General features: G+C 41.6%; 1 protein-coding gene across 1 annotated transcript in view; it reads left to right on the top strand.

Moving 5' to 3' along the window:
- The first annotated feature begins 1,063 nt into the window (after positions 1–1,063).
- Positions 1,064–24,385, top strand: part of unc13c (unc-13 homolog C (C. elegans)) — a 140,356-nt gene continuing 117,034 nt past the window's right edge. Inside the window, exons 1-5 of the mRNA XM_030048203.1 lie at positions 1,064–1,133; positions 9,558–13,815; positions 20,739–20,761; positions 21,479–21,525; positions 23,453–23,531. Coding sequence (XP_029904063.1) covers positions 9,756–13,815; positions 20,739–20,761; positions 21,479–21,525; positions 23,453–23,531 — 4,209 coding nt within the window. The 5' untranslated portion in view covers positions 1,064–1,133; positions 9,558–9,755. The remainder of the gene's footprint in view (positions 1,134–9,557; positions 13,816–20,738; positions 20,762–21,478; positions 21,526–23,452; positions 23,532–24,385) is intronic.

Below are 24,385 nucleotides of genomic sequence, written 5' to 3'. Positions count from 1 at the left end.
GGTAGTTTACGGTGACCCTACTGTATCTTTTTTTTATCCATTGTATCGTTAGTCAGCAGTATTCCTGTAGAAACGTATAGTTTTGCTCTGCTAAGCTTTTGTTGTAATAGTTGTATGGTAACCCTAAATATTTTTAATGTTTTTTTCACACACGCAGATACACACACGCACGCACAGACACACGCGCGCGCACACACACACACACACACACACGCTCCCCCTCCGCCTCCCCACCTCTCCCCCTCTCTCTCACTTAAGGCGTCTTGTGTCTGTGCCTGTGCCTGTGTGTATGTGTGTGTGTGTGTGTGTGTGAGAGAGAGAGAGAGGGAGAGAGAGAGAGAGAGAGAGAGAGAGAGAGAGAGGGAGTGAGCGAGAGAGACCGAGCTCATTTCTCTCAGCCCGGTTCAGTGTACAGAGCAACAGAAAAAGAGGGATAGAGAGAGAGAGAGAGGTACTCGGCTCTCCACAGGGGAGAGTCAGACATTCTCCAGCCGAGGAGCAGAGGCTCATTCTGGGCATCTAAGAGCAGCGCAGCGCCGTCTGGCTCTCCATCACCATCACCTCTAGTCTGCAGCCCCGCTCTGGACCAGACACCCCGTGTTGTGACACTGTCTGTGCGCGGGTTGCGTGCGCAAGAGAGAAACTGTGTGTGTGGTTTTGTGTGTGTGTACGCGCGCGCGCGCGTGTATGCGTGTGTGTGTGGATGTGTGTTTACGCGCGTGCGTGTGTATATGACTGTGTGTCATCCGAGGACCAAGCGCGGCTCGCAGGATACAAGAGTGCACCTACTGTTCACGTCCTCAGCACAACGGGAACAGGGGGAAAGCAGAAGAGTGAGGGAGAGAAGGAGGGAGGAAGGAAAGAGGGAAGATGGCATGGATCGAGGAGAGGTGTGTGTGTCTACGGGGAGGCAGGGCTGTGGGATGTGGTGTCTGACGGACGCGGAGCGATGCTGTGAGCTCTGGTATTAGCAGGCAGCTGCGCACCGAGCCGCTCTCCCCTCCCTCCCCTCCCAGCCAGCCAGCGTCTCTGCTCTGCTCGCACCGACCATTCGCTGTAACCAGGGAATCGGCTCCACACGGCCCGTTTTGCTCACTACAATTGGTGTCCTGCGCGGGATTTGACACAACCAGGTACGTGCAGCGGCGCAGTCCATTTGGGTGATTGGATGCATGTTTGCATGGGGGGTGTTTGCTGTGCTTGACTTCAGCCTATTTCTTCTTGTTGCTTCCTTCCCCTCCTGTGGCCCTGTGTACGGATTACTAAAATGTTATTTGACAATTATGCGGTTAGATGGCAACATCTGCCGATGTAGGCGGAACGAATTAAAAAATACGATTGGTGATCAGTGTTATTTATGTCATCGCCAGTCGTTTTCTGATTTATTGCAGCTCTGATGCAAACAGTGTCTGTTTCAGCAATATGCCATCTCTCTGATCCTCACATTTACCCATGTTATTTTGAATAAGCCACAGTGTAAACGCATGTGAGTAATGCTGTTGTCTCATATTGGGCAAATTCGCGGATAGACCGGTTGTTGTCATGCCGTGATATTTTGATTCATTAGGGGAGACAAGCTGTTTTGGTGCTGGCTGGTCTCCGAGGGTTGGCAGTCATAGATTTCAGTGCTGGGAAATACACAGGGTAGGAGAAGGAAGGGCAGATTGTAGCTTGAGGATGGGCGTGTGGGTAATGTTGGTGATCTGAGATGCACACACCCTCACACGCTAAACCCCCACTGGTATGCACACGCAGCCTGCTGCTGCTTCTCTCCTCTGAAAGCAACATACTCACATGCATGCTGAAAGCATTTGTGCACAGAGTCATGTGTGGTGCACATGTGCATGCACAGAGGACTGCACACACAAACACACACAGGCATGCACACGCCTACATGTGCACAAATCCACACTCAGAGGCATAATCCATAATGATGTGCTCTGGAGACATGACGTAACGCATGAGCATCTTTAATCTATATGCATTTTCACAAAATATTGTGCTCAAAGTCACCCTGGCATGAAGACAAAAGAGCATCACATCACAGGATGCAGAATAATTGTTTGCAACACCATTACCTCAAATTGGCATACTTACATTTTCAAAAGAAAATAGCTGATTGTACTATTGTGAGAAATAGGTTAGCATGCCTCCAACTGACTCACTCATTTTCTGTAAAAGAGAGTAGCAGAGACTGTAACCTACTACTGAAAGAAATCGAGTATTTTAGAGCTGTCTGCTAATCAAATTTGTTAGCAAAAGGGGAAATGTGTCCCTCCATGCAGGGCCTGGGGCATCACTGCCTCAAAGGACAGGGAGTGGGTGTGGCTGAGGTGCTCCCCCTCTCTTCTCTGGTTTATGTAGTCTGACTCACAAACGGGAGGGGCTGTACCTCAGGGCCACAGGAATGCCCAGATTTTCTTGTATGACAGAGAGAGGCAGCTCTTTTCGAAAAGCCCTTATTTGACCACGCTAGTTGGTATAATAACATATTCTTTCATGTTGTCATCCAAGTAGTTGCAGGGACAGTGAGTGTTACAACCCACACCTGGAAACAGTACAATCACAATCTTTTATTGTTGGCCACAGAACATCTCTATTAGAGCAGCTGGGGGTTATGTGCCTTGCTCAAAGGTACATGGAGAGTAATTGTTAAGGCTGGAGGACGCAGACTCAGGGTAGAGGGGATCAAAACAGAGCAAAACAAAACAAAAGATCAGAAACAATAACAACATGTGCTTCTCATATCTGAAACCCAGTAATATTATGTACCAAGTGTGAAGCTCTGTATCTTGAGGACTGGAATGGGCTCCTTTTATGGTGGTGTATAGAGATTATTATGTGATGTGTGCAAGCGTATTTTATGCATATAATGCATATATATTATTATGTATGAAGTTATTCTACAATAAAGATAATAGTAGTTAATGTCTATCTCATCTTCAGAACATACTGTTAACTTACATCACACTCAATCTGCTTACATAATGCCCCCACAACATGGTGAGAATTAACCATGGAGATAGCCACTACCCTACATTTAATCTCACGATTTATGTTCTTGTCAGATAGCTGATCTGAAATGTTGGCTGTGAATGAACTACACTGTTTTAGCTGTGGCCTTATTGGTTCTGTCTTTGCTCACAGAGCCGTACCAGTGCAGATTCTGTGATCAGTTTGATACACACATAGATGAATGTGGAATAAAGTAATCTAGTTATCTGTCATCCTTTTCTCCTAAGTCTTGCATGTTTCCCTTAAAATGGAACAATTTAGGAAACACCTCGTGGGTATTATCAGGTAATCTGCATATCGAGTCATGCTCTGAGTTGGTGAAAACTTCATTTGTCAAACCTTAACATGTAGATGTCAGGATGTAGGCTCTGTAAGGGGAAAGGCAGCTCCCTAATTGGTAATCAACACTCATTAAACACTACCACTCTGTTAGAGTTACTTGTACAGGCAGAGTGCAGCCACAGTGCAGCACAGTATTTCACAGAGGTGATGTTCCAGTGACAGTGGCACATCCCAATGTGACTGTGGTCATAGCTCAACAACAGGTACACTGATGAGGGTTGGAGAGGGTTGGGGTGGGGGATGGAGACTTTGCTGACACTCCACATTTTGTCCATGCTGTGGAGACAAGTTGAGAATTGCATGATGATGTTGAGACAGTTATTTATTGATAAGGTAATATACCCAGTTTGAATGAAAAAATGTTCAGGTTTTGATTAAATATGTTTTCTGTGTGATATCGTAATTTTGCTTTTGCAAACTATCTTGCTGATAGCACATGAGATAAGAGATAACAAGATACAATAGAACATTAACTCATGTTAGATGCAGTTGCATTAATCAGAAATGGTATCTAATATTTAACAATTGAACTTGCTAAAAATTCTCATATCTAAACAATAAAATATATTAGTTATGCTGATATTGCTGTATGAGTTTAAGTGTGAAAGCTAGTTTTGCCAGTCCCACAGTGTGATTAGTTACGAGACAGTGGGTTGTTGGGAACAGTCATCTCTTTTGGAAAGTAAACTGTTCAGGTGGTGTGCTTATTGTTTGTTCAGGTGGCTTGTGTGTGTCAAAGTGTATAATATAGATATGAGAGCAAGAGCAGACTAGATTGTGTTTTGATAGGGTGTTGATAGCTGAATGAGTTATCTCAACTTTGGCTTTTGTTCATGAATTCACGCTGAGACTCTGATTATCTCAGTCTGACTTCCTGCCTGCTGTTGGGGTTATGATTTGCTACCTGCTTTTGGGTTGGCTCAGTGATTGGCTGCCTGCAGGCTCCCAGACAAGAAGACTGCAGGCTCCTCGTCTGGGAGGATATCCTATGGCTTTCCTGTAGAGGATATCATATGATCAGAATCCCCTTTTTAATTATTATCATAATATACACTACTCAGAAAAAGTTAGGGATATTTGGCTTTTGGGTGAAATGTATGGAAAATGTAAAATTTTCACGCTACAGTGATATGATATCATGAAAGTAGGGCATTTAAGTAGAAGCATGCACTGGTGATTTCCTCATCTCAAACAATTTCTTGAAACAAAAGCCAACAACAGTGGTGGATATACCACAACAAAAAATGTCAGTGTCAATAACTTGTCGTGTGCCCTTGAGCATCAATTACAGCTTGACAACGACGTCTCATGCTGTTCACAAGTCGACTTATTGTCTGCTGAGGCATGGCATCCCACTCTTCTTGAAGGGCGGCCCTCAGGACATTGAGGTTCTGGGGTACAGAGCTCCAGCCTCTACACGGCGACTCAGCTGATCCCATAGGTTTTCTATGGGATGCAGGTCTGGAGAAAGTGCAGGCCACTCCCTTTGAGGTACCCCAGTCTCCAGCAGCCGTTCCCTAATCATGCGACCTCGACGAGCTGGAGCATGGTCGTCCATGAAGATGAAATTAGGCCTGTGTTGTTCATGCAGGGGCACAATGACTGAATTAATGATGTTATTCAGGTAGTATGGGCTTGTCACTGTACCATTCACAAAGTGTAGGGCAGTTCTGTGCTAACGTGTCGTCTAGGTCTCATGATGTCAAGATGTGAACAGCATGATGGGGAGGACTGTTTAAATGCCAATTCTAATTGAACCAGGAAATTTATTGGTTGATTCATGGATCAAACACCTGATGTGAATTTTGCCGTTAAACTCCTTGTTAGAGAACAGCAACTTGTGCAAAAAGTACTGAAACATTGAACAGTTGGACATGTGCATTCAAAAGTTTACAGAAGGTCACATCGAGTTCACCTGTAAAGGTTATAATGCATTTTAGGTTCATCCTGAAATTTCACCCGAAAGCCGAATATCCCTAACTTTTTGTGAGTAGTGTATGTTGATAATGATAGTAATAACAACAACAACAACCAAAACAGCAACTATTTAATAATAATAATAATAATAATAATAATAATGATAACAATAATACTACTACTAATAATAGTAGTAATAATAATAGTAAGCATCATTGTTATTATTATTATTATTAGTAGTAGTAGTAGTAGTAGTAGTAGTAGTAGCAGTAGTGGTAGTAGTAATAGAAATTATTATTCTGGACCAGCTTGGTGCTCTTGTGCTGGGCAGCTCAGTACTACTAACTAATTAGCATACCAGTGTACCCTAAGAGCTTACACTGAAAATATTTTTGGCCAAGGAAATGGATAGACTAGTGACACATGTGATGCTTTCGCTTCACATGTGCTTCACAATGAAAGCCGTGTAGGAGGGGTCAGCTTGCTCACTGGTTAGGGTCAGACATATAGGTTGGGTTAAAGGTTGAATTGTGCAGAAAGGAAATGTTCACTTCTGGGATGCTTTTTTACCCACTTTCACTTAATTGCACATACACATTTGGCAGATACAATCCAACATGGGCATCGAGCACTATTAGAAGCTTTGGCATTTCTTTGCTATTGCAGTGCTTGTTTGGGCCATATATGCAAAAGGCAGTGTGGCTCCTTTTTGCTTCATGGCAACCTTTACTTCATTTTGTTCTTTTGTTGCTAACTGATCGTTGGTAATGCTTATGATCGTTGACTTGCTTCTCTGTGTCATTAATTATGAACCCATAATGTGCACCTGAGCTGAAGCCCAAAATGCACAATGCTTCCTGTAGTTGGGTCGAGTCTAGGTCAATTTGCGTTCACATTGCAAATAATAAACCACTCCAGAGGTTGTTTGTAACCATATTGAGACGACCTCCTCAACAGGGTCTTGGTTCAGTTGTTTTGGTCTACACCAGAGTGTGATTGCTAGTTTCCATGCCTAAACAAATTGGACAAGTGGGGTAAATGCATTAGAATTCGATTCAGTCTGACTAAACCAGGCAGTGGTGAAAATGCCCTAAATGTACGGAATAAATCTGAAGCAGAGCATTGCTGAAAACGAGTATGTATGAGTGATGGTGAAAATGCAACACAGATGTTCACAATAAGCTGACCCTCAAAATAAAACATTGATTTTCCACTCAAATAAGTTGACATATGTGTATGGAGCCATACACGTAAACCATGCCCACAAATTATGAACCCATGCTCACAGATTTGTCCTTGAAATCTGAAGTTGCAGATTGCAAATCTGTAGGCACTGATGCATAATCCGACGGCATGGATTATGAATCCGATAGCACAGTTTATAAACCATAGGCACATATTTCTAAACCGAGTAGTTTAGAAGTTAAGAATAGTTAAGATCAATTTACAGTAGGTCTGAGTCATACAATAAATCTCCTTGTACAAAATCAAATACAGCCTTTCTATAGCTCTTCTAGTTGCCATTACAGTTCTTTGATTTGATGTTTTTTGTGACCCTGTAATTTTTTTCATATTGTTATGGTGATCCCCGATTTGCCAGTTTGCTGTGACTTAACTAGAATAGTTTTATGACAGAATTTTCACAGTTATAGTTGACAAAATATAGAATGACACAAATGATCAGAACACCTCATACACAAAATGAACCAACTCCATCTGTCTTAAAGTGACATATGATCTGGATTCTGGTAACGCTTTATGTTAAGGTAATAATCTTATAGTTAATGGGTAGCAAAGCCTTCATAAGTCCTTAAGCACACTTCAGAACAGCTCTTTTGAAAAAAAAATAAATAAATAAATAAAGAGCTGTCTTTATGTGTGTTTTTGTGTTTCATTGCTAAAACATTGTGTTTATATATAATTTTTTATTCACATTTTATCAACCTTCATATGTAGTGCTCATTCCAAATGAGGGAGCTATGAAAAGTAATTAATTGTTAATAAATGGATAATAAATTGTTTATTAACCTTAATGAGGCATAGTTCTCAGACCCAGTTGCTGCAAAAGGGTAATTAACTGTTACTAAATACATAAGAAAGGATTAATGAACTAGAATAAGGCAATGTTATGTTAATAAGTGCGTAATAAAAGATTAATTGACCGTAATAAGGCATTGTTCTTGCTTTAGATATGGCACCTGAAAAAAGCTGAGTTAAAGTCTGTTAATGTGTGCATAGTTAGCTGCTAATAAATTCAAAGAATTAACTTCTAATAAATGATTTTATTAATGCTAATGAAGCAAAAAATAAAAGAAAATGTTTAGTAAATTTTAACAATGATAAAACTGTAAGTTATTAAGACTCAATAAATGTGTTTGTAATGCTGTTATAAACTATTATTTATGGTTATTAAACTATCATTTGTTTCCTGTAATTGCTTTTAAATGTGTTAATAACTGCTATAATTAACACTTGCATATTACAATTAATACATAATATTAATAAGCATTTTATGAGTACTTAATACCTTAATACCTACAAACTAACGCTTATTACAAGAACCTTAATATAAAGTGGTACCTAGATTCTTACAATGTTTTATAAAGCATAACAGCTGCAACACAACCAGTGTGTCACCCAAATGTAATTTCTCATAAATTGTTACAATTGCACAAGACTTTTCAATATTATGTATACTAAATGCTTGTCCTCCACAAACACTCCAGCCCGAGGCCTGCTTTAAACCTTATCGGATGAAGCTGACAAATGGTCAGGTCCCTGGATTCATTCCATCATACAGTGCTGACAGAGGCACATTCACACAGAGAACCTAACCTTAAGCTCTATTTGCTAATGCCTGGTCCTTTGTCAGAGCCCAGCAGTAAAAGCTAACTGTGACGCTGTGTTTCACATCTCATTTGAAGTGAGCATGTCTCTGTGGTCATGAGACTGTGGACGCATCGGGCTCTAAACCCCAGAACTAATGTGGAGCAGCTGTCAGATCTGCTGCACAACAAACATCCCTCTTTCCAGTTAGTTGGCCAGTTCAACTTTAGAGCACATACGTACCTCCCACAGCTACTCCAAGCTGTTTAAGGTTCAACACTATACACTGTAGCGGCCGGAGAATAAGCTCCTCCTCTGCCCTCCACTTCACCTCCTCTCCTCATCAACTTAAGTTGAAAACTTTTCCAATATCACACATTCTGTAGATAAATGCATCGGAATTTTAGATCAATTGTGCGAGTGCCTCTGCCGCTGCAATCAGCATTGGGGCTACAGAAGTTAATTCAAAACCACTTGTTGCTGAAAGTTTGCAACTTCACCACATTTTTTAATCGGAGATCAGAGCCAAAATAATTCAACAAGAGCCTTGTGAAAGTGAAATATATCCATCATTTCCATCCCCAAAACACTTTTGGTTTTGTAGAAGCAATGTACCATGAACCCGGAAGCCGGACTGACTGTATGTTTCCAGTTTGTGCTCTCAACACCCTCTAGTGGTCAAAAATTGCTTAATGTGATCATCATCTTCATCAATACAATCAATAAATCAAAAATAAGCCTGAAAACACGCACACACACACACACATACACAAACACATGCACAAACACATACATTTACACATTTTAGAAAATTGATAAATAAAAGGGAAAAATTCACAGTACCTATCAAGACAGTAGAGCTAAGTTCAGCAAGTGTATGTAATCCAAATATTATTCAATTTACTGTATTTAACAATAACATTATGCATCACAACCCTGACACCTATTGTAGTGTTGTTTCCGCACCGGAGTTTAAATCCAAGCCAGCTATTTGGTTATCTTTAACACACTGCTGAGGCATGATCAGGGTTTAGTTTGGTATTTACACTAAGGCTTCCCATGTTCCACAGGGACTCCATCCAGCAGCGCGTTGGAGTACTGAAGTGATTAGAATAATTGGTCATTTGCTACTGAAGAAACTGGGTGCATTACTGTGACCAGTGGCTGCACCTGCGTACATGCACATATATGCATGCATGTGTGCACGTCCATTCGTAGTGTCATCAAATAGTCATATACAATAGTTTTGTGGACTGCCTGCTGTGAGACTACAGACATAATGTGTGTTTGAGATTTAATGATTAACCACTAGAATAACGACTGTTTCAACCTGCTGATGGCAAATTAATGACTCTCAATATAGTTCTTGCTTAATTGTTGAGCTTTGTGTTTAACAGTGAGTGCAAGCCAAGCATCTTCAACGAAATTGTAAATATTCTCTCTTTTTTTTCTTTCAGGGAAATGCGCCTTGTCTTGGGGAAGGCCACTGGATTTGAAAGTATTTGTGAGTCTCCACTCAAACTGTGGTTTTAGTGATTCTGAGCTGGGCTTCAACTGTCAAGCACAGGTTGATTGTACCTGACTCACCAAAGCTGTGTTGTCAGCTAACTCCTCCTTCACTGCATGAAATAAAACACTCTACAGGATTGCCCTCCATGGTTTCTGCCCTTATCAAGACCATATCATCCTACATTGAAAAGATTTGCCAAGGAATGTTTACAAAGAAATTGGCGAACCCCATAAAGAAGAAAGAGAGAAGTGAAAATAAAGAGCCTAAATTGACCACTGATTTGCAAGAACATAGTCTAACTTTATCTACCACACTGAAGACCACAGTCAAAAAGATATCCAAATGCTCTTCGGCACGTAACATATCGCTTGAAGAAGACGACAGCAAGAACGACTGCTCATCCCTTTCACCCACGTTCAGTTATCGTGTAGCTATAGCAAATGGACTCCCCAAAAACTCTCTTCTTTTGAATAATAATGAAAGCATCTTTCCAGAGGTTCTCTCAATTGATAGCAGCTACTCTGACTCCCTGAGTGAGACCAAACCTGTCCGTAGACTGGATGAACATAAATCACACACTATGCCAGTAAGACGGAACAGGAAGAGCCTCATCAGTTTGGCTCCCTCTGACGGTAGTTCAGAGGGTGAGCGGGTGGAACGCTCTAGTTTACACACACTCCGGCTGGGTGCCCTACGCAAGCTAAGGAAATGGAAGAAGAGCCAGGAATGTGTCTCTTCCGACTCCGAGGTGAGCAACTGGAGGAAGACCCTGGGCATCCGGAGCAAGTCCCTGGACCGTGCTGGCCGGCAGCAAAAGAGCTCCACCCTGGAGCCTGGCTCCTCCTCCACGGGATGTATCAGCCAAACCCAGGATGTTATGGAGATGATCTTTAAGGAGCTTCAGGGTATCAGCCAGATAGAGACGGAACTGTCTGAATTGCGTGGCCATGTAAATGCCCTAAAGAGCTCTATTGATGAAATCTCCAGCAGTGTGGAAGTAGTTCAGAGTGAGATTGAGCAGCTTCGCTCAGGATTTGTTCAGTCCAGAAGAGAAACACGTGATATCCATGACTACATAAAACAGATTAGCCATCAGGCCAATAATTCAACCCTGAGGTTTCTCAATGTTCCTGAGGAAAGGTCAGAGAAAACTGAGAGTGTTATATATAAAATACTGAAAGACAAAATGGGATTTATTGATGCTCATAAATCAATTAAAATTGAGCTAGCTCATAGGTTAGGACAACAAAGAGAATGTTCCAATGCAAAGCCCCGCCCTATTATTGTTATTTTTGCAACACCCCAAGATAGGGATTTAGTCTTGAAAAAATGTTATAAACTTAAAGGGACAGGCATCACAGTCTCTACTGATAGCTTAACCCATGATGGAAAGGAGAGAAAAGACAAAGCAATGTCCTCCTCTCAAACCTACGAAAGCATGGACATAAAGGTCTCAGGAAAAGATAAAGTAGTGGAGAGTGATGACTGGGACTCAATGGACAGTGATAAAGAGTTAGATGAGTTGAGCAGAAATAAATATGCAATGGTCATTTCAAAACCTGTTCACAAGAGCAAATCAGAAAAAAGGAGGTCCCATGACCATAGCCGGTCAGGAGACGAAGCAGTGTACTCAGGCACAGTTCACTATGCTGATGAGTCTTATGATGACCCAGACAAAAATGTGAAGGCATACTACTCTGATTTGACCCCTGGCTGGCTTTCTCAGAGTGACTACTCCACCCCTAAACTCAGCCGCTCTGAGTCTGACTGCTCAAAACTCTGTCAATCATACTCTGAAGACTTCTCAGAAAGTCAGTACTTTACACGGGCTAATGGCTGCTCCTTGCTGTCTTCCTCAGATCAAGAACTGTGGCAGAGAAAACAAGAGGACATGGCCTCCTCTTGGTATGCTAGCCCTAGCCACCCACTCAGCCAGGAAAATCAACCCTATGCTGAACACAATGAAGTTGAGACAACAGAAACTATTGACAGTGGGGTGAGCAATGGTCTTATCTGCATGTCTGGGGACAGAAGCCACTATAGTGGCTCCCAGCTCTCTCTGCAGGGTGATCTCTCACCCTGGAAAGACTGGCATCATCTGGAACAAGGTGCTGACTCTGGCTTGGAAGCCTCAATAGAGGTCAGCAGCCCCTTTGACCCATCAACCATTCCTGGTTTCCCAGAAAACATCACTAAATGCCAGGAGGTTGATTTACAGTTTGAAGGAGATGAGGATTTCATGATGCTTGACAGAGATTCTGCCCCCCCACCTATAACAACCCACATCATTCCTCCTATCACAGAAAGAGAGTCTGTCATCAAAACATCTGTTCGCCAGTCTAAAGAGGGATGTAAAGTGATCACTAAAGAAAGCACTAAAGTGGCATCTAAAGATGTCTCTAAAGTTTCCTCCAAAGTGACTCACAAAACAGCAGCAAAAATGCCTGCTAAAGATGAAAACTCAAAAATATTGCCTAAGGAAGGCCCTAGGGTATCAGCTAAGATTTCACCTAAAGTCATTTCTAAAGCAGCCCCTAAAGAGACATCTAAGGAGCTTCCTAAACCAGCAGCTAAAGAATCACTTCAAGATATTCCTAAAGACAGTGTCAAACTCCCTCCAAAAGACGCTCATAAGGTCCCCCCTAAAGATGTGACGAAAATGCCATCTAAAGTCACTTCTAAAGACGCTGCTAAAGTGACTGCTAAAGTGACCCCAAAAGATAGCCCAATAGTGACTCCTAAAGAAAGTCCTAAAGAGTCACCTAAAGAGAGTCCTAAAATAACTCCAATAGAAAGTCCTGTTGCAACCCCTAAAGAGTCTCCCAAAGAGTCTCCTAAAGAAAGTCCTAAAGTAATTGCTAAAGAGCCCCCACAAGTTGCTCCTAAAGAGAGTTCAAAGGTTGCTGCTAAAGAGGTTACAAAAGAGGCTGCAAAACCGACCCCGAAAGAGGGCATTAAGGAGGTCCCTAAAACAGCATCTAAGGAGCCCCCTAAACCAACCCCTAAGGAAGCTCCCAAAGTTGCACCTAAAGAAGCCCCAAATGTAGCCTCTAAGGAGACTCCTAAAGTGCCCCCCAAGGAGGCTTCTAAAGTGACCCCTAAGGAACCCTCTAAAGGGGCCATTAAGGAAGCCCCTAAAACAGTTCCTAAGGAAACATTCCCTGAACTGGATGTCAATCATAGCTTTCACCAGACTCAGAATAAGTCTGCAACCATGTACCGCAGTCAGAGTGAGATTCGAACAGAGAAAGTTGAGGAGGTGCCTAAGTCCTGGAGCAGCAGGCTCAGTATAGATCTTAGTGAGAAGTCCTTTGGTTTTGGCTTTGGTTCTACACTGCAAAGGGCCAAGTCAGCCCTGGAGGTTGTCTGGAAGTCTGGCTCTCAGAGTACCCCTGCTCCCTCTGAGGAGCCCGCCAACACCTCTTCCTCCTTTATGGGCCGCTTCCGCACCCTTTCCACCTCTACTGCCAATGACTCCAGCACCACCATAGACTCAGACGTTTACACAGAGCCATTCATCTACAAGGCTGAGGAAGAGAAACCAGAGGCAGCAGCAGAAGCTGGGGAACAGCCAGTGGACAATGAAACTCATTATGTTGAAGTGATGGAACAGGTGCTAGCTAACCTGGAGAACAGAACTAATGTCAATGATACAGAGGAGATACATGAGCCTGTGCAGGAGTACGAAAGTTCTCAGGACTTTGCTGTGTCTGATGACATTGAGGCCTCTCAAGACAATGATGCCTCCCAGGATTTTGAGCCCTCTCAAGATTTTGAAGCCTCAGAGGACTATGAGGTAACGAAAGAGGCCCGTGTTCTGGAGTATGATTGCAGTTTGGATGATCAGTATGATGAAGAGTATAGTGAGGAGTATGAAACACAACTGACTGAGGATACTGCTGAGTATGATGCCATGGTGGAGTATGTTGATGTAGAGGAGCCGGATGAGACAGAGGACAATGATGTAACAGAGGAAATGGAAGAGGGGGATGAGGAATTAGAGGAAGTGGAGGAAATAATGGAGGAAGCCACTGACGTGTCTGAAAATGTGGAGCAGCAGCAGGAGGATGAAAACAAAAATGTCCCAGAAGAGAAGCCTGTAGAGACCCCACCCAAGAAGCGTATTCGTCCAACGTTCAAGGAGGCGGCACTGAGGGCCTACAGGAAACAGATGGCTGAGCTAGAGCAGCAGATTCTGGCAGGGGGTATAACTCTTTACTCCATATTATCTGTCAGTGTCATTGTGTCTAATTTTTTTTAAGCTTGGTGTAATAGGTTTTGAGTGCTGTTACAGTAGTGCTATCAAACCTGCTTCGAAATTATCAAAATTGTTAGTGAAAATGTGCATGTTAATGTTTTGCCATTACTCACAACTGAAGTCAACACCTGTTGCCATTTTGTCAGTTAGAGTTGTAACAGCAAGATAATATAGAAAGTTTCTTCATGTTCTACACTGTTTTCAATTCTATCAAGAAGACAAGCCTAAGGCTTGTAACTTCTGTGGTATCATATCCAGGGATTTATGGGAACCTCAAACTTTGTTCCACTGGTATGAAGGATTTGTGGGACTCTGAATTGACTTAGAGAGCAGGATTTGCCCCATATGACTCTTGGATTGGCAAATGATTTTGAGTGGAATCATAAAGTGAAGCGAGGACTTTCTCTGAAGGCAGTTGTCGAGGTTATGTTCAGGGTTAGGCTTTGTATTTTTATGGTAAATTGCTAGATTCTCTTGTGGTGGATTTGGAACTCTGTAAATAGCATTAATCAGAGATGTATTCTTGGGGTTTGTGATTTCTCTTTGAAAAATCTAACAGACATAAAATGCTGCATTATTCGTGGTCCCTGAAGCAGCCATCAGTTCTTTAGAAAGAAATACAAACATGACCATAGTCTGTCACAAACGTAACCGTGAAAAATACACCTCTTTACATTTGTTATATTTGTGATGTTGGCACATCACCCATTTCTAATTTTTAATCAATATATTTTGATCAGTTGTACTAACAGCATATTTTTTAAATTGTCATCCAGTAGTTGTCTTGAAAAATCATACTACAGAATGGATAGGGTTAGAATTATTCTTTGAAGTAAAGTTGAAGAAAAGTGATTCCATTGATATTTTTTACTCACGTCCATCTATCTATCTATCTATCTATCTATCTATCTATCTATCTATAGATATAGATATAGATATAGATATAGATTACAATGCCGGGTTGGCCCAGGGAATATCTACTCTTACTTAAAATGAAAAGGCTCTTGCCCCAAATGTACAACAGCAATTGCAAGACTCTGTGCTCATGATAAGGCAGATGCTGTCGCACAGGGAATACAAGTTATAAATGAAGGCTATGAGGGGTGTGTGACAGACATGTACACTAAACATCCTACAGAAAACAGATTTCAGGATTGTTATCTACTAAACTTCTCAGACAAGGAGAGTTTTTCATTTTCTGTGATGTCCAGTATGTGCCAGGCCATGCTTGCCACAAGTTGACATACAACAATATAAGACAAGATATATACATTATACTACATTGTATACCATACATTAGTTGCTAAACATTCTTAAGCAAGTTTAAGCAAATGATGACCTGTAGCCTCCTGTGGGTCGAAATGATGATGTGATGTTGCTGTGGGCAACCAGTTTGTGTACTAGCTACATGGTTGTGCCTAGTTTTACAAGGATACATTTTTGCATTTGTACTTAAAAATCTTAAATAATAGTCATATTGCGATGCTGCTTCACATCTAATAGCACTGTTCCAGTTTTTGCATATAAGACAAAGGAATTTCTTGATCCCTTAATCTGTCCACCTTTCCCTGTCGATGACAGCCAGCTCTGTCTGAGGTCAGAGGTAAAAGAGCAACCAGTTATGGGATGACATCATTATGTGCATTTCCTTTTTTTATTTGGCAAATGTGTCCTAAGTTAATACAGTTTATCCAACTCAAGTGGACTTTTAGTCAAATTTGGGGGATTTTATTTTTATTTTTGACTTTTGCTGTTTCCATCAAACATTTTTTTAATCAATACAGCGCAATGCACATAAGAAAGGCTTAATGGAAATGTGGCTATAGACTGGGCGATAGCAGTTCAGAGAGGTATGTCCCACTGTAGGCAGGACCGCCCTACTTGGACAGTAGTGGAGGAAACACTGCTCTCAGATGAGCAGAGATCCTTTTCTAAGATACATACACTGACCCTGGGTTATTTTGGTTCATCTATAGCTGTCAGTCAAGATAAAGCTTCGGTACTGTAGCAGTGCTCCCTGCCCTCACTATGTAGATCACAGTGCAGCAGGTGTTTTTTAGGATAGAGTTCCTTCTCTGTCTCTTCCTCTCTCTCTGTCTCTTGTTCTCACTCTCGCTCTCTCATTTTCAGTCTTTCTTTCTCTCTCTCTCTCTTTCTCTCGCTCTCTCTCGCTCTCTCTCTCTTACTTTCTCTTTGTCTCTCTTTTGCTGTTTCTTCTCAGTCTTTGCTTTACTTTCTCTTGTTCTCATACCTGATGTGTGCTGTCCATGTTCATGAAGCGTACTGACTGGGCTGTTTGGGAGCTGTGAAGGGAGTCTCAACAGTACTGCCACTCCTGCCAGGCCTGTCTTCACTCGGCTACAGCAGTGTCTGTATTCAGATGCTAATTCACACTCCCAAGGGCATTCTGTAACCAGGTCAGCCTTGCTTGGAATATTTATAGAGGTCTGCTGCGAGTGAAGTTGCTGCTTGCTCCTAGGGGAGCTGAGGAGGCAGACCCTCTTCGTGTCTATTGCGCCATATCTGGAGGAAGTCAGATATGAAACATGCAGATAAGGAGAATGAGGAGACTCTGTTGTTGTTTTTAGGTGATGCAGTCCTACTCTTAGGACTCACTACTCCAGTATCACTACTCTCAGCTGACTGCCTTTGGAAATGGGGAAAGCCTCTGCTCCACAATTTATGCTCACAGCTGTGAGGAGTGTTGACTCCCATTTACAATCTGTCTGCAAAAGCAGGAAATGCTTCTGCTCACTACTTCATGTCCAGTTTCTTCTGTAAATTTTTCGTTTCTCTCTGATTTTAATTAGCAGGACTGTGGATTTTCCTCTAGTTACCTTCCCTTAGATGGAGACAGATCTCTGTTAACAGCCTGCCCCTCAGCCACTGCCATCCAGAAAGCATGAGACTTCACATATGCCTTTGTGTTCCTCGGCAAAGATCTTACATAATGTAGCAAGCTTAAGTGCTTTCTATCAGAGAACATCAAAATCCATCAGGCCTGTTAAAGGGAAAGGCCACCCAAAAACAGTATTTATTTATGCTATTCACACAACTTGGGCAGCTAAATTCTGAATAAATGTGCAGAGATCCCGCTACAAATACAGTAAGCACAACATTTGTGATAACTTGTGACCATCAATGGCAGGTTTGTAGAGGTTGCATTTCTTAGTTATGATGTGCAGTGGGATGGCTTCTTGTCAGTAGAATTATGTTTGAACTGGTACTGTGTGAAATATACTACAAGTTAAAGGATATTGGAGCATATCGATATAGACTAGTTAAGACTAATGGTCTAATGATGTCTAATGGTGCAATGTAGTTTTTGTCAGAGAGGGAAGTTGGGTGAGTTTGTTAAAAAGATGTTACCTTTAGTCATATAAATGCTTTGAAATGGAACAATAATTAACAATACAGTTGATGCTTCACTTCACCATCACAATACAGGCAATGCAGCAGGTCTGTAACATGGATGTGTACAACAGTATTACACTGTAATACTGTTTTTTTTTTTTTTTTTTTTTTTAATTTATTATTATTATTATTATTATTATTATAGATCAATAATGGAATCAGTTAAATGTTAATATGCTTTTTTTTTTTTCAAGAGCAGTGTCACCATTAAAGTCCATTGCTGTGTATTGTGCAGAACATCTTTAGCAGAAATTTTATGGCGACATTCTTAAATCCCTTGAGCCTTCTCCTGGAGGGAGGTTACTAATTTGTCTGATTGAAATAAACATTGTCCTAGACACATACTCTACACCTTGTAGAATGAAAATACCCCAGAGACTGATGATGAACACAGCATTGTCTGGCTCTTAAAAAATGAAGATTGGACTCGCAAGTTAACTCAAGTTCAGCTTTATGGGGATGAAATACATTCAGTGAAACGTGCTCTGCTTACAAACGTCTGGTCAATCTGTCAAATTATGCTGTGCAGATCAAATATCAGTTAATATTCAGCATCAGTATTTCCGTCCTCCAGTGTTTTCAGAAATATATTTCAGCATACCATTTAGCTGGAAAATGATAAAATTGATGACCAATCTGCAGTTTTCTCCCATCTTTAAAATGAAGAAGCGAACGCCCTCTCAGTCTGTCCAGTCACGTGCAATCTTTCTGTAGTGTAACTTGTAGAATAGTGAAGCTTGCTGTGGTTGTAGATGAAAAAGGTGCCCATGAACTGAATCATTTTGGCTTCTACCCCATCTTCATGTTTCTTTACTGGTTTTGATGTGTTCGTACTGTTTGTCTCCTCCAGCCTTGTTTAAAACACAACAGTCACTATTGTGGGTTTGTGTGAGGTTGAAGCATTCATGCAACACAACAGCACACCACATTTATGCATAGTGCCAGAAATTGGTATAGTGCCCCTCAGTTTTGGGACCAGCAAAACTGTCTATCTGGTCTGTCTATCTGTCTGTCTGACCGACAGACAAATAGACAGACCACCTGACAGAGTAGCTTATACTAGCTGCTGGTCACAGCTAAAAACTCATGCCAGTAGTCACAGCTGTCACGGTCATTGTTAAGCTGTGTTCATGACAATCAAGAAGTCAAAGTTTTCAACTTCTGAGTACAAAATCCATACAAAGTCATAATTTCTAGTCACAAATGGTAGAGTTTTGTGACATCATATAACCAACAAGCAACATTGTGACTTTTATTGTGAATGCTGAGAGGGGTGAATAGCAGCATGTTTTAAGCCCTCAGGTAGACTCCCGAACAAGTGCTTGCTTTGGTGGATTACTTTGGTTAGATTCTGTTTGGTCATCAGCACAATCATCATTGGATTTCTTATCCTAAATCCTCAATAGTGCAATCTCAAATACATCTTCATCTACATATAACAATAATCTCACCTATATCCACGGAATTTAAATCTCACTCAGTGTCCCAAACAAAATCGTTTTTGGCTCTGAATAGATAGGGTTGATAAGTTTACCCATGTCATTTTATAGTTTTTCCTGGTTGGCTTTGTAGAAATGAGCTTCCAGTGCTCTATTTCTGGTTCATGCCTGCAGGGATTCCTTTTTTTGTGTTGAAACTGAACTAAATAAACTCTCTGACATCAGCCTGCCACAGCTACAGTTGTTAGTCACAGCTGAGAAAATAGGAGAGTGGGAGAACAGTCAGTGCTAATGTTGCAAATATAATTGATTTGAATCCATGTGGTGCCCTCTGTGGCAGGAGCTAGTCCAGTTGTGTGGTACTGTATGTGTGTACTGTAGAAGTTTGGATGTACTGGGATCTCCTGAAGTATTTGTTGCACATATTCTTGAAATGAGGTATGATTATTTATTCCTCTCATAGGTTTTTTTTTTTTTTTCTCTGTGCTTATAAGCATTTTTAATTAACTGCCAACAACATCATTTTACATTGTTAGATTCCATGCTTTTATGATTTTAGCCCTTTACCCCTGTGAAATTTTGTCAGTTGACCAGGAAATCAGTCGTCACTGATGTCTGCTTGTAGTCACATGAGAGTGTGTGTGCCTGTGTATGTTGGAGTGTGGTTCAGGACCTGGCCTTACTATCAGTCATGTGCAGGCTGAGCTCTGGTTGATGTGCTGTGTGACCACGTGTCGCCAGTGCCGCCAAGTACAGGACTTACTGCCAGTGTTGCTTTCTCAACACATTACCCACACCACAGCCATGTTTCCCCAACCAATCGATTACATTTTATTCCATGGATTTCAGGCTCCTTCGAAATGACCTTTATATTAGCGCCCTTGCCTATCTTAGCACCCTAGCTTTACCGAGTGTAGCTTCAGGCTTGCTAGTGGCGGAGAAGGATCTATCTCGTGTAGCTGTGCTGTAAGTGGTTTAGCTGGTTGCTGTCCACGGCACCCAGATACAGCTTAACGTCTCTTTGAAGTGTTGCTGCTCTGTGGTGTGAGCAAAGTCTGGGGTTTCCTCATGCAGAAACAACACGTAATCATTGTTGTGCCAGGAAAGAGCTTTCACCAAAAATTTTAAATTGTTCCTATGGAGACCACAGATGGTGAAAAGGTATGCACGTAAGGTACTATAAGGCAAGAAATCGCATATTATGTTACCAATAAGTTCTGAGGCCCAGTGATCACATGTTTTTTATGGTTATCATTAAATATTTGAATAATATTTTTCAACATGCAGGAGGCAGTGTCAACAACAAGAAAACAATCAGCAATAAAACAACAAAAAAGTTAAACTGAAGATAAAAAGTTTCTCCAGGTCATTAACATCTTACCCAGTGCTACAATAAGTGTACCTGTCAACAACAAACAGTGTATCACGTCTGTACAGAGCAGCCATTTGATCCTCCTCTTGTGAACAGCTGTTTTCTCTGTGTAGCACATTTGATCGTGATTATGCTTGCATTCATCACCCATGGATCAATAGCAGGGTAATTACACCTGTGCAGTCTTGCTTATTTAAAGGGCTTGCCCTCTCACAGTTTGTCTCTAAAATGGCAACATGATCCCAACTGCTCACGCTTACCTAATGTCCCATGTCACCATTGCTGTGGGTGTTAAGCCATGCAGTGTTATTGATCAAAGGCACCAGTTAGTATTTGTGCTGTATCGATTGAAAACGCTCTGTGAGCTGAATGAATGATCTTCACATCTAACCTTAAACTGAGGGTTAGAGGCTCCTTTGCGTGACAGTGTTTGCACTGTGTTTCTACTGTATGCCTCTATTCATAGCCCTTATCCCTCGGGTGCACGTTGACTCTGTCCTCATTTCTGCATAAATTTGTTTGGCAAAACACAATTGTCATCACACTGTACTACTAGATTAGTGTCTTAACTAAGTGTTTGCCTATCTTTAAGTGAGCAGCTCTTTTCTAACTCACTGCCCTCCTGTCCTCCTTTTGTCTTTTCAGATAGCACTGCTTTGGACACTCAGGTTTTAAGCCATTGTTTAACATTAATCACCCTGACCCTGTGATTTCCCTGTTTCCATTTGTATGTACATTTTGTGTGTGTGTGTGTGTGTGTGTGTGTGTGTGTGTGTGTGAGAGAGAGAGTATATACCTGTAAAAGGATATAAAACAATAAATCACCTTGTGTGTGAGGATGTAAGGGTGAGTGAGTGTGTTTGTTAACTGTAGATAAATGCCAAGTGTGTGTGGGTATGAAAGTTCCATTCAAGCTTTAAGCCTTTTAGCCATCTTGCTGTCTCTATGTGCCATTTATCTTTTTCTTCCTCCTCTCTGTTCAGAGAATGATTTTTGTTTCAAACTGGACTGTTGTTTGGTGGGGGGAGGGAGGGTTATAAAACAGGCAAATCTGGCCTGAAGCACCATGAGCGGCAAAACACACAGTCTTGAACCCACAAATTACAATGACGTGAAATAATTTGATCTCTTGCCTGTGGTGCTTCCCTCCCTTCTCTTTGTGCTGTACTCCTCCTTTCTTGCCATTTATTCTTTGTCTCACTTGTGTCCTAATCTGACCTCCACATTTACTGTATTCTCCCAAATTGAGTTTTTTTTTTTTTTTTTCCCCCTCTCTACGGCTGTTGCGTGCTGCCCTCCACTTGTTTGTATGCACTTAAAGTGGTCATGTGCCACAGTAACGTCGGGCTGTATCTTAACACTGCACTTCTATTTTCTGTCTACAGACTCGCAATGTCCTGGATCCCAAAGTGCTGGGTCTGCAGGCTGGAGGGTGAGTGGTGCCTCCATTCCTGATCTGATCGGCTCACACTTCCACTGGGCTGTTTTTTTTTTTTTTTTTATCACTGCGTTAAAGCACTTTTAGCAGAAATGTCACAGATGTGCTGTTTCTCTGGATCTGTGCCAATCATGATGTAATTTCTAGCCTTGTTATGTCATGCCACAGAGAAAAGATAAACATACAAAAAAAAAAAAAAAAACTGCATTTGCCTTGCATGCCTTAATGAGTTCTTGTCTGAAAATGTGTATAAACTGTTAATCACAAAAGTCCATGGTTGTCATATGATGTCAGAAGGGCACAGCATGGATAGTCGTCATGGGCTCTATTTTCATTTCAAGTGTTTGTCAACCTGATGTTTTTGGATGAGGATGTAGAGTCACCATTGATAGCGTTTTACACTCTATACACTTTAAGTCATAGCTGTGCAGTTTGGTACAAAAACAAAGACATCTGGGTACTTCTGTAAGAGCTGGTGAGGGTTTACCTAGATGTACCTAGATTTAATATAGGTATCCGCATTAGATAATTTGTGTGTAATTTCACTGTGCTCTCAAAAGACGCTCCACATCCCTCAGTCCGGGTAGAATGGCATACTGGTCCTGTTGCTTTCTGATGGATATAGATTTGATTAACCAAGCTGTGGAGGCCAGATACTGGTAAGAATCAGCCCTCAAGAATTAGCACCTTAATCAAATTAAAACCATAGCTCTGATATGCAGCTAGTATTTTTTTTTTCTCACTGGGAGAATTTATGTCAGCGTGAAACAAGCAAACATATCATTCATGAAGGGGTTCATGTGATTTTGGAGAGTTCTGTGTCACTGCGCCTCTAACTATGCCAACTAACATTAGGAAAATAGCATAGCACGCAACACTTTAGCTAAGACCTGCTTTTTGCTAGTGAAGGTGATAATTAACACCAAAGTGACACCAAAATTGCACAGCAGCGCTGGTCTGCATAAGAAACACATCCAGCTTGTCTACCCCACCCATCTTGATGTGTGTTGAGTTCAGTTAAGACCATGAAATTCCCAAATCCGCAAAAACAGCCAAAACTGTTTAATGCCAGTGTTAAGCCTGTTAGCACCTAACTCTGGGTTAATGCCGGCTCCACCGTAGAGCCCCATATGTAGTTACTCAGACCGCACTTCCCCCAGCTCCATTAGCATGTGGTTTGCATTGTGGCAGCGAGAAATAGGGGCCCCTAGGTGAGGCCAAGGCCTGCAGTGCTCATCACATCGCGGAAGATTAAGGATTTTTATCTTCAGGGTCATGCTGTACTGCTGATGTCACCGGAGAGGGCTGACGGAGGTGCCGGAGGAGCTTTATCTGTGTGGAGGCATTGGGGCCATGATGTCATGTTGAGGTCATTAGAGAGGCTTTGAGTGACAGTCGAGGTGATGCCACCAAGAGACTCAGGGAATAGGAGCAGGTCTGTTTAGGGAGCTATGCTGTGAGCCCAGGGGAGATAGAGGATAGGGAGAGTGAAGGAACAGGAGACATTATGTGTCCCCATACAGGTGAAATACACAAGGGGAAAGAGAGGGAGAGAGCCATGTCTTAAAGTCGTAAAGATTCTGAGCTATTTGTTGGCAAATTTCCTGCTGCAGTGGACCTTCTCTAATGAATGAATAATGAAATATATTATTTAATGGGCACTACTGGAGCTCTTTCTTATGACAGATTGAGATAAAGAGAGACGGACTCTATGGAAACAGGGTGAGACAGATTACAGTGAGCCCCAGCGTGGGTGGTCAGTGCCAGGTGGAGGGGAGGGGGGTAAGACAGGTTAGGTGGAGGCATGATCCATAGTGTTTGCTGGCTGTGTAAATCATGGCCCCCTTTCACTGTAGTAATGTCTCCCCCAGCACAACATTATTATGATATTAATACATCCTAAATCTGTCTGCTTCTCCAGGGCTGGCAGTATTCTTTATGGTATTGACAGCATGCCAGATTTACGCCGCAAGAGGACAGTGCCTCTTGTCCGAGACCTGGTGAGTCATCTGCCTCAACAAGGTTATGTGTGATTTATGTGAAATCTTTCTGACTGACCCCATATTATGCCACACTGCTGGAATCCTCCTGTGTGTGAGTATATAGGAGGAAACCACAGTCCCCCTAAAGGCAATAATAAGAGTTTTACATTCCTGGCACCTTGAGAAACTTAAAAAGTGCTTTAGCAGAAGAGTGTTTGTCTCTCATTGTCATGTGTAGTAACCATGAAGCTTCAACATTAGCTTTACAACAGCTTTTTGTAGTGAAGTCTCTTCAACAATAGTTAGTGAAATAAGTAATTCATCTCGAATGTAATATCAAATACAGATTCGAGAAATACAGATTTAAACACTACCACACATGATGGAGTTGACTGACATTTTTTGGCTCAATTTGTCAAGAGAAAGAATAATGTAACACTTATGTAGTGATTAAAAAGTCTGATTAGTGTTAGCAGCTACTACTTAATATACCAGCATGCAACTAACCACTAGTGTAGCTTCCACATGGGAATGTTAAATTTAACTTAAGCCATAACTATAGCTTGATTAATTAGCCTAGAGAGGGCCTTTGAGGTGTCGCATCATTCTGATTCTCCTCCATTTGTTTTTACTGCAACATTATCTGACATAATGTATCCCACAGAGAGGCTTATAACAGCGCAGCTCACTGTAGTACTGTGCCAGTTCCATCAACACACTTGTCGGTCTTTTTGAATGATATCATGGACATCTTGATTCCAGTAATGTTTATGTCTGTTTATGGCTGTTTGTCCAGTATGTATTGCACAGTACATGTCTGTCCTGTCCTTCAGCGTATGTTTCTCATCATCATGTTTTGACTTAGGACTGAT

Source organism: Myripristis murdjan, chromosome 3 (genome assembly GCF_902150065.1).
Source record: "Myripristis murdjan chromosome 3, fMyrMur1.1, whole genome shotgun sequence".
NCBI classification, from domain to species: domain Eukaryota; kingdom Metazoa; phylum Chordata; class Actinopteri; order Holocentriformes; family Holocentridae; genus Myripristis; species Myripristis murdjan.
The sequence above is the reverse complement of the archived record's forward strand: the minus strand, read 5'-3'. Positions and strand labels throughout refer to the sequence as shown.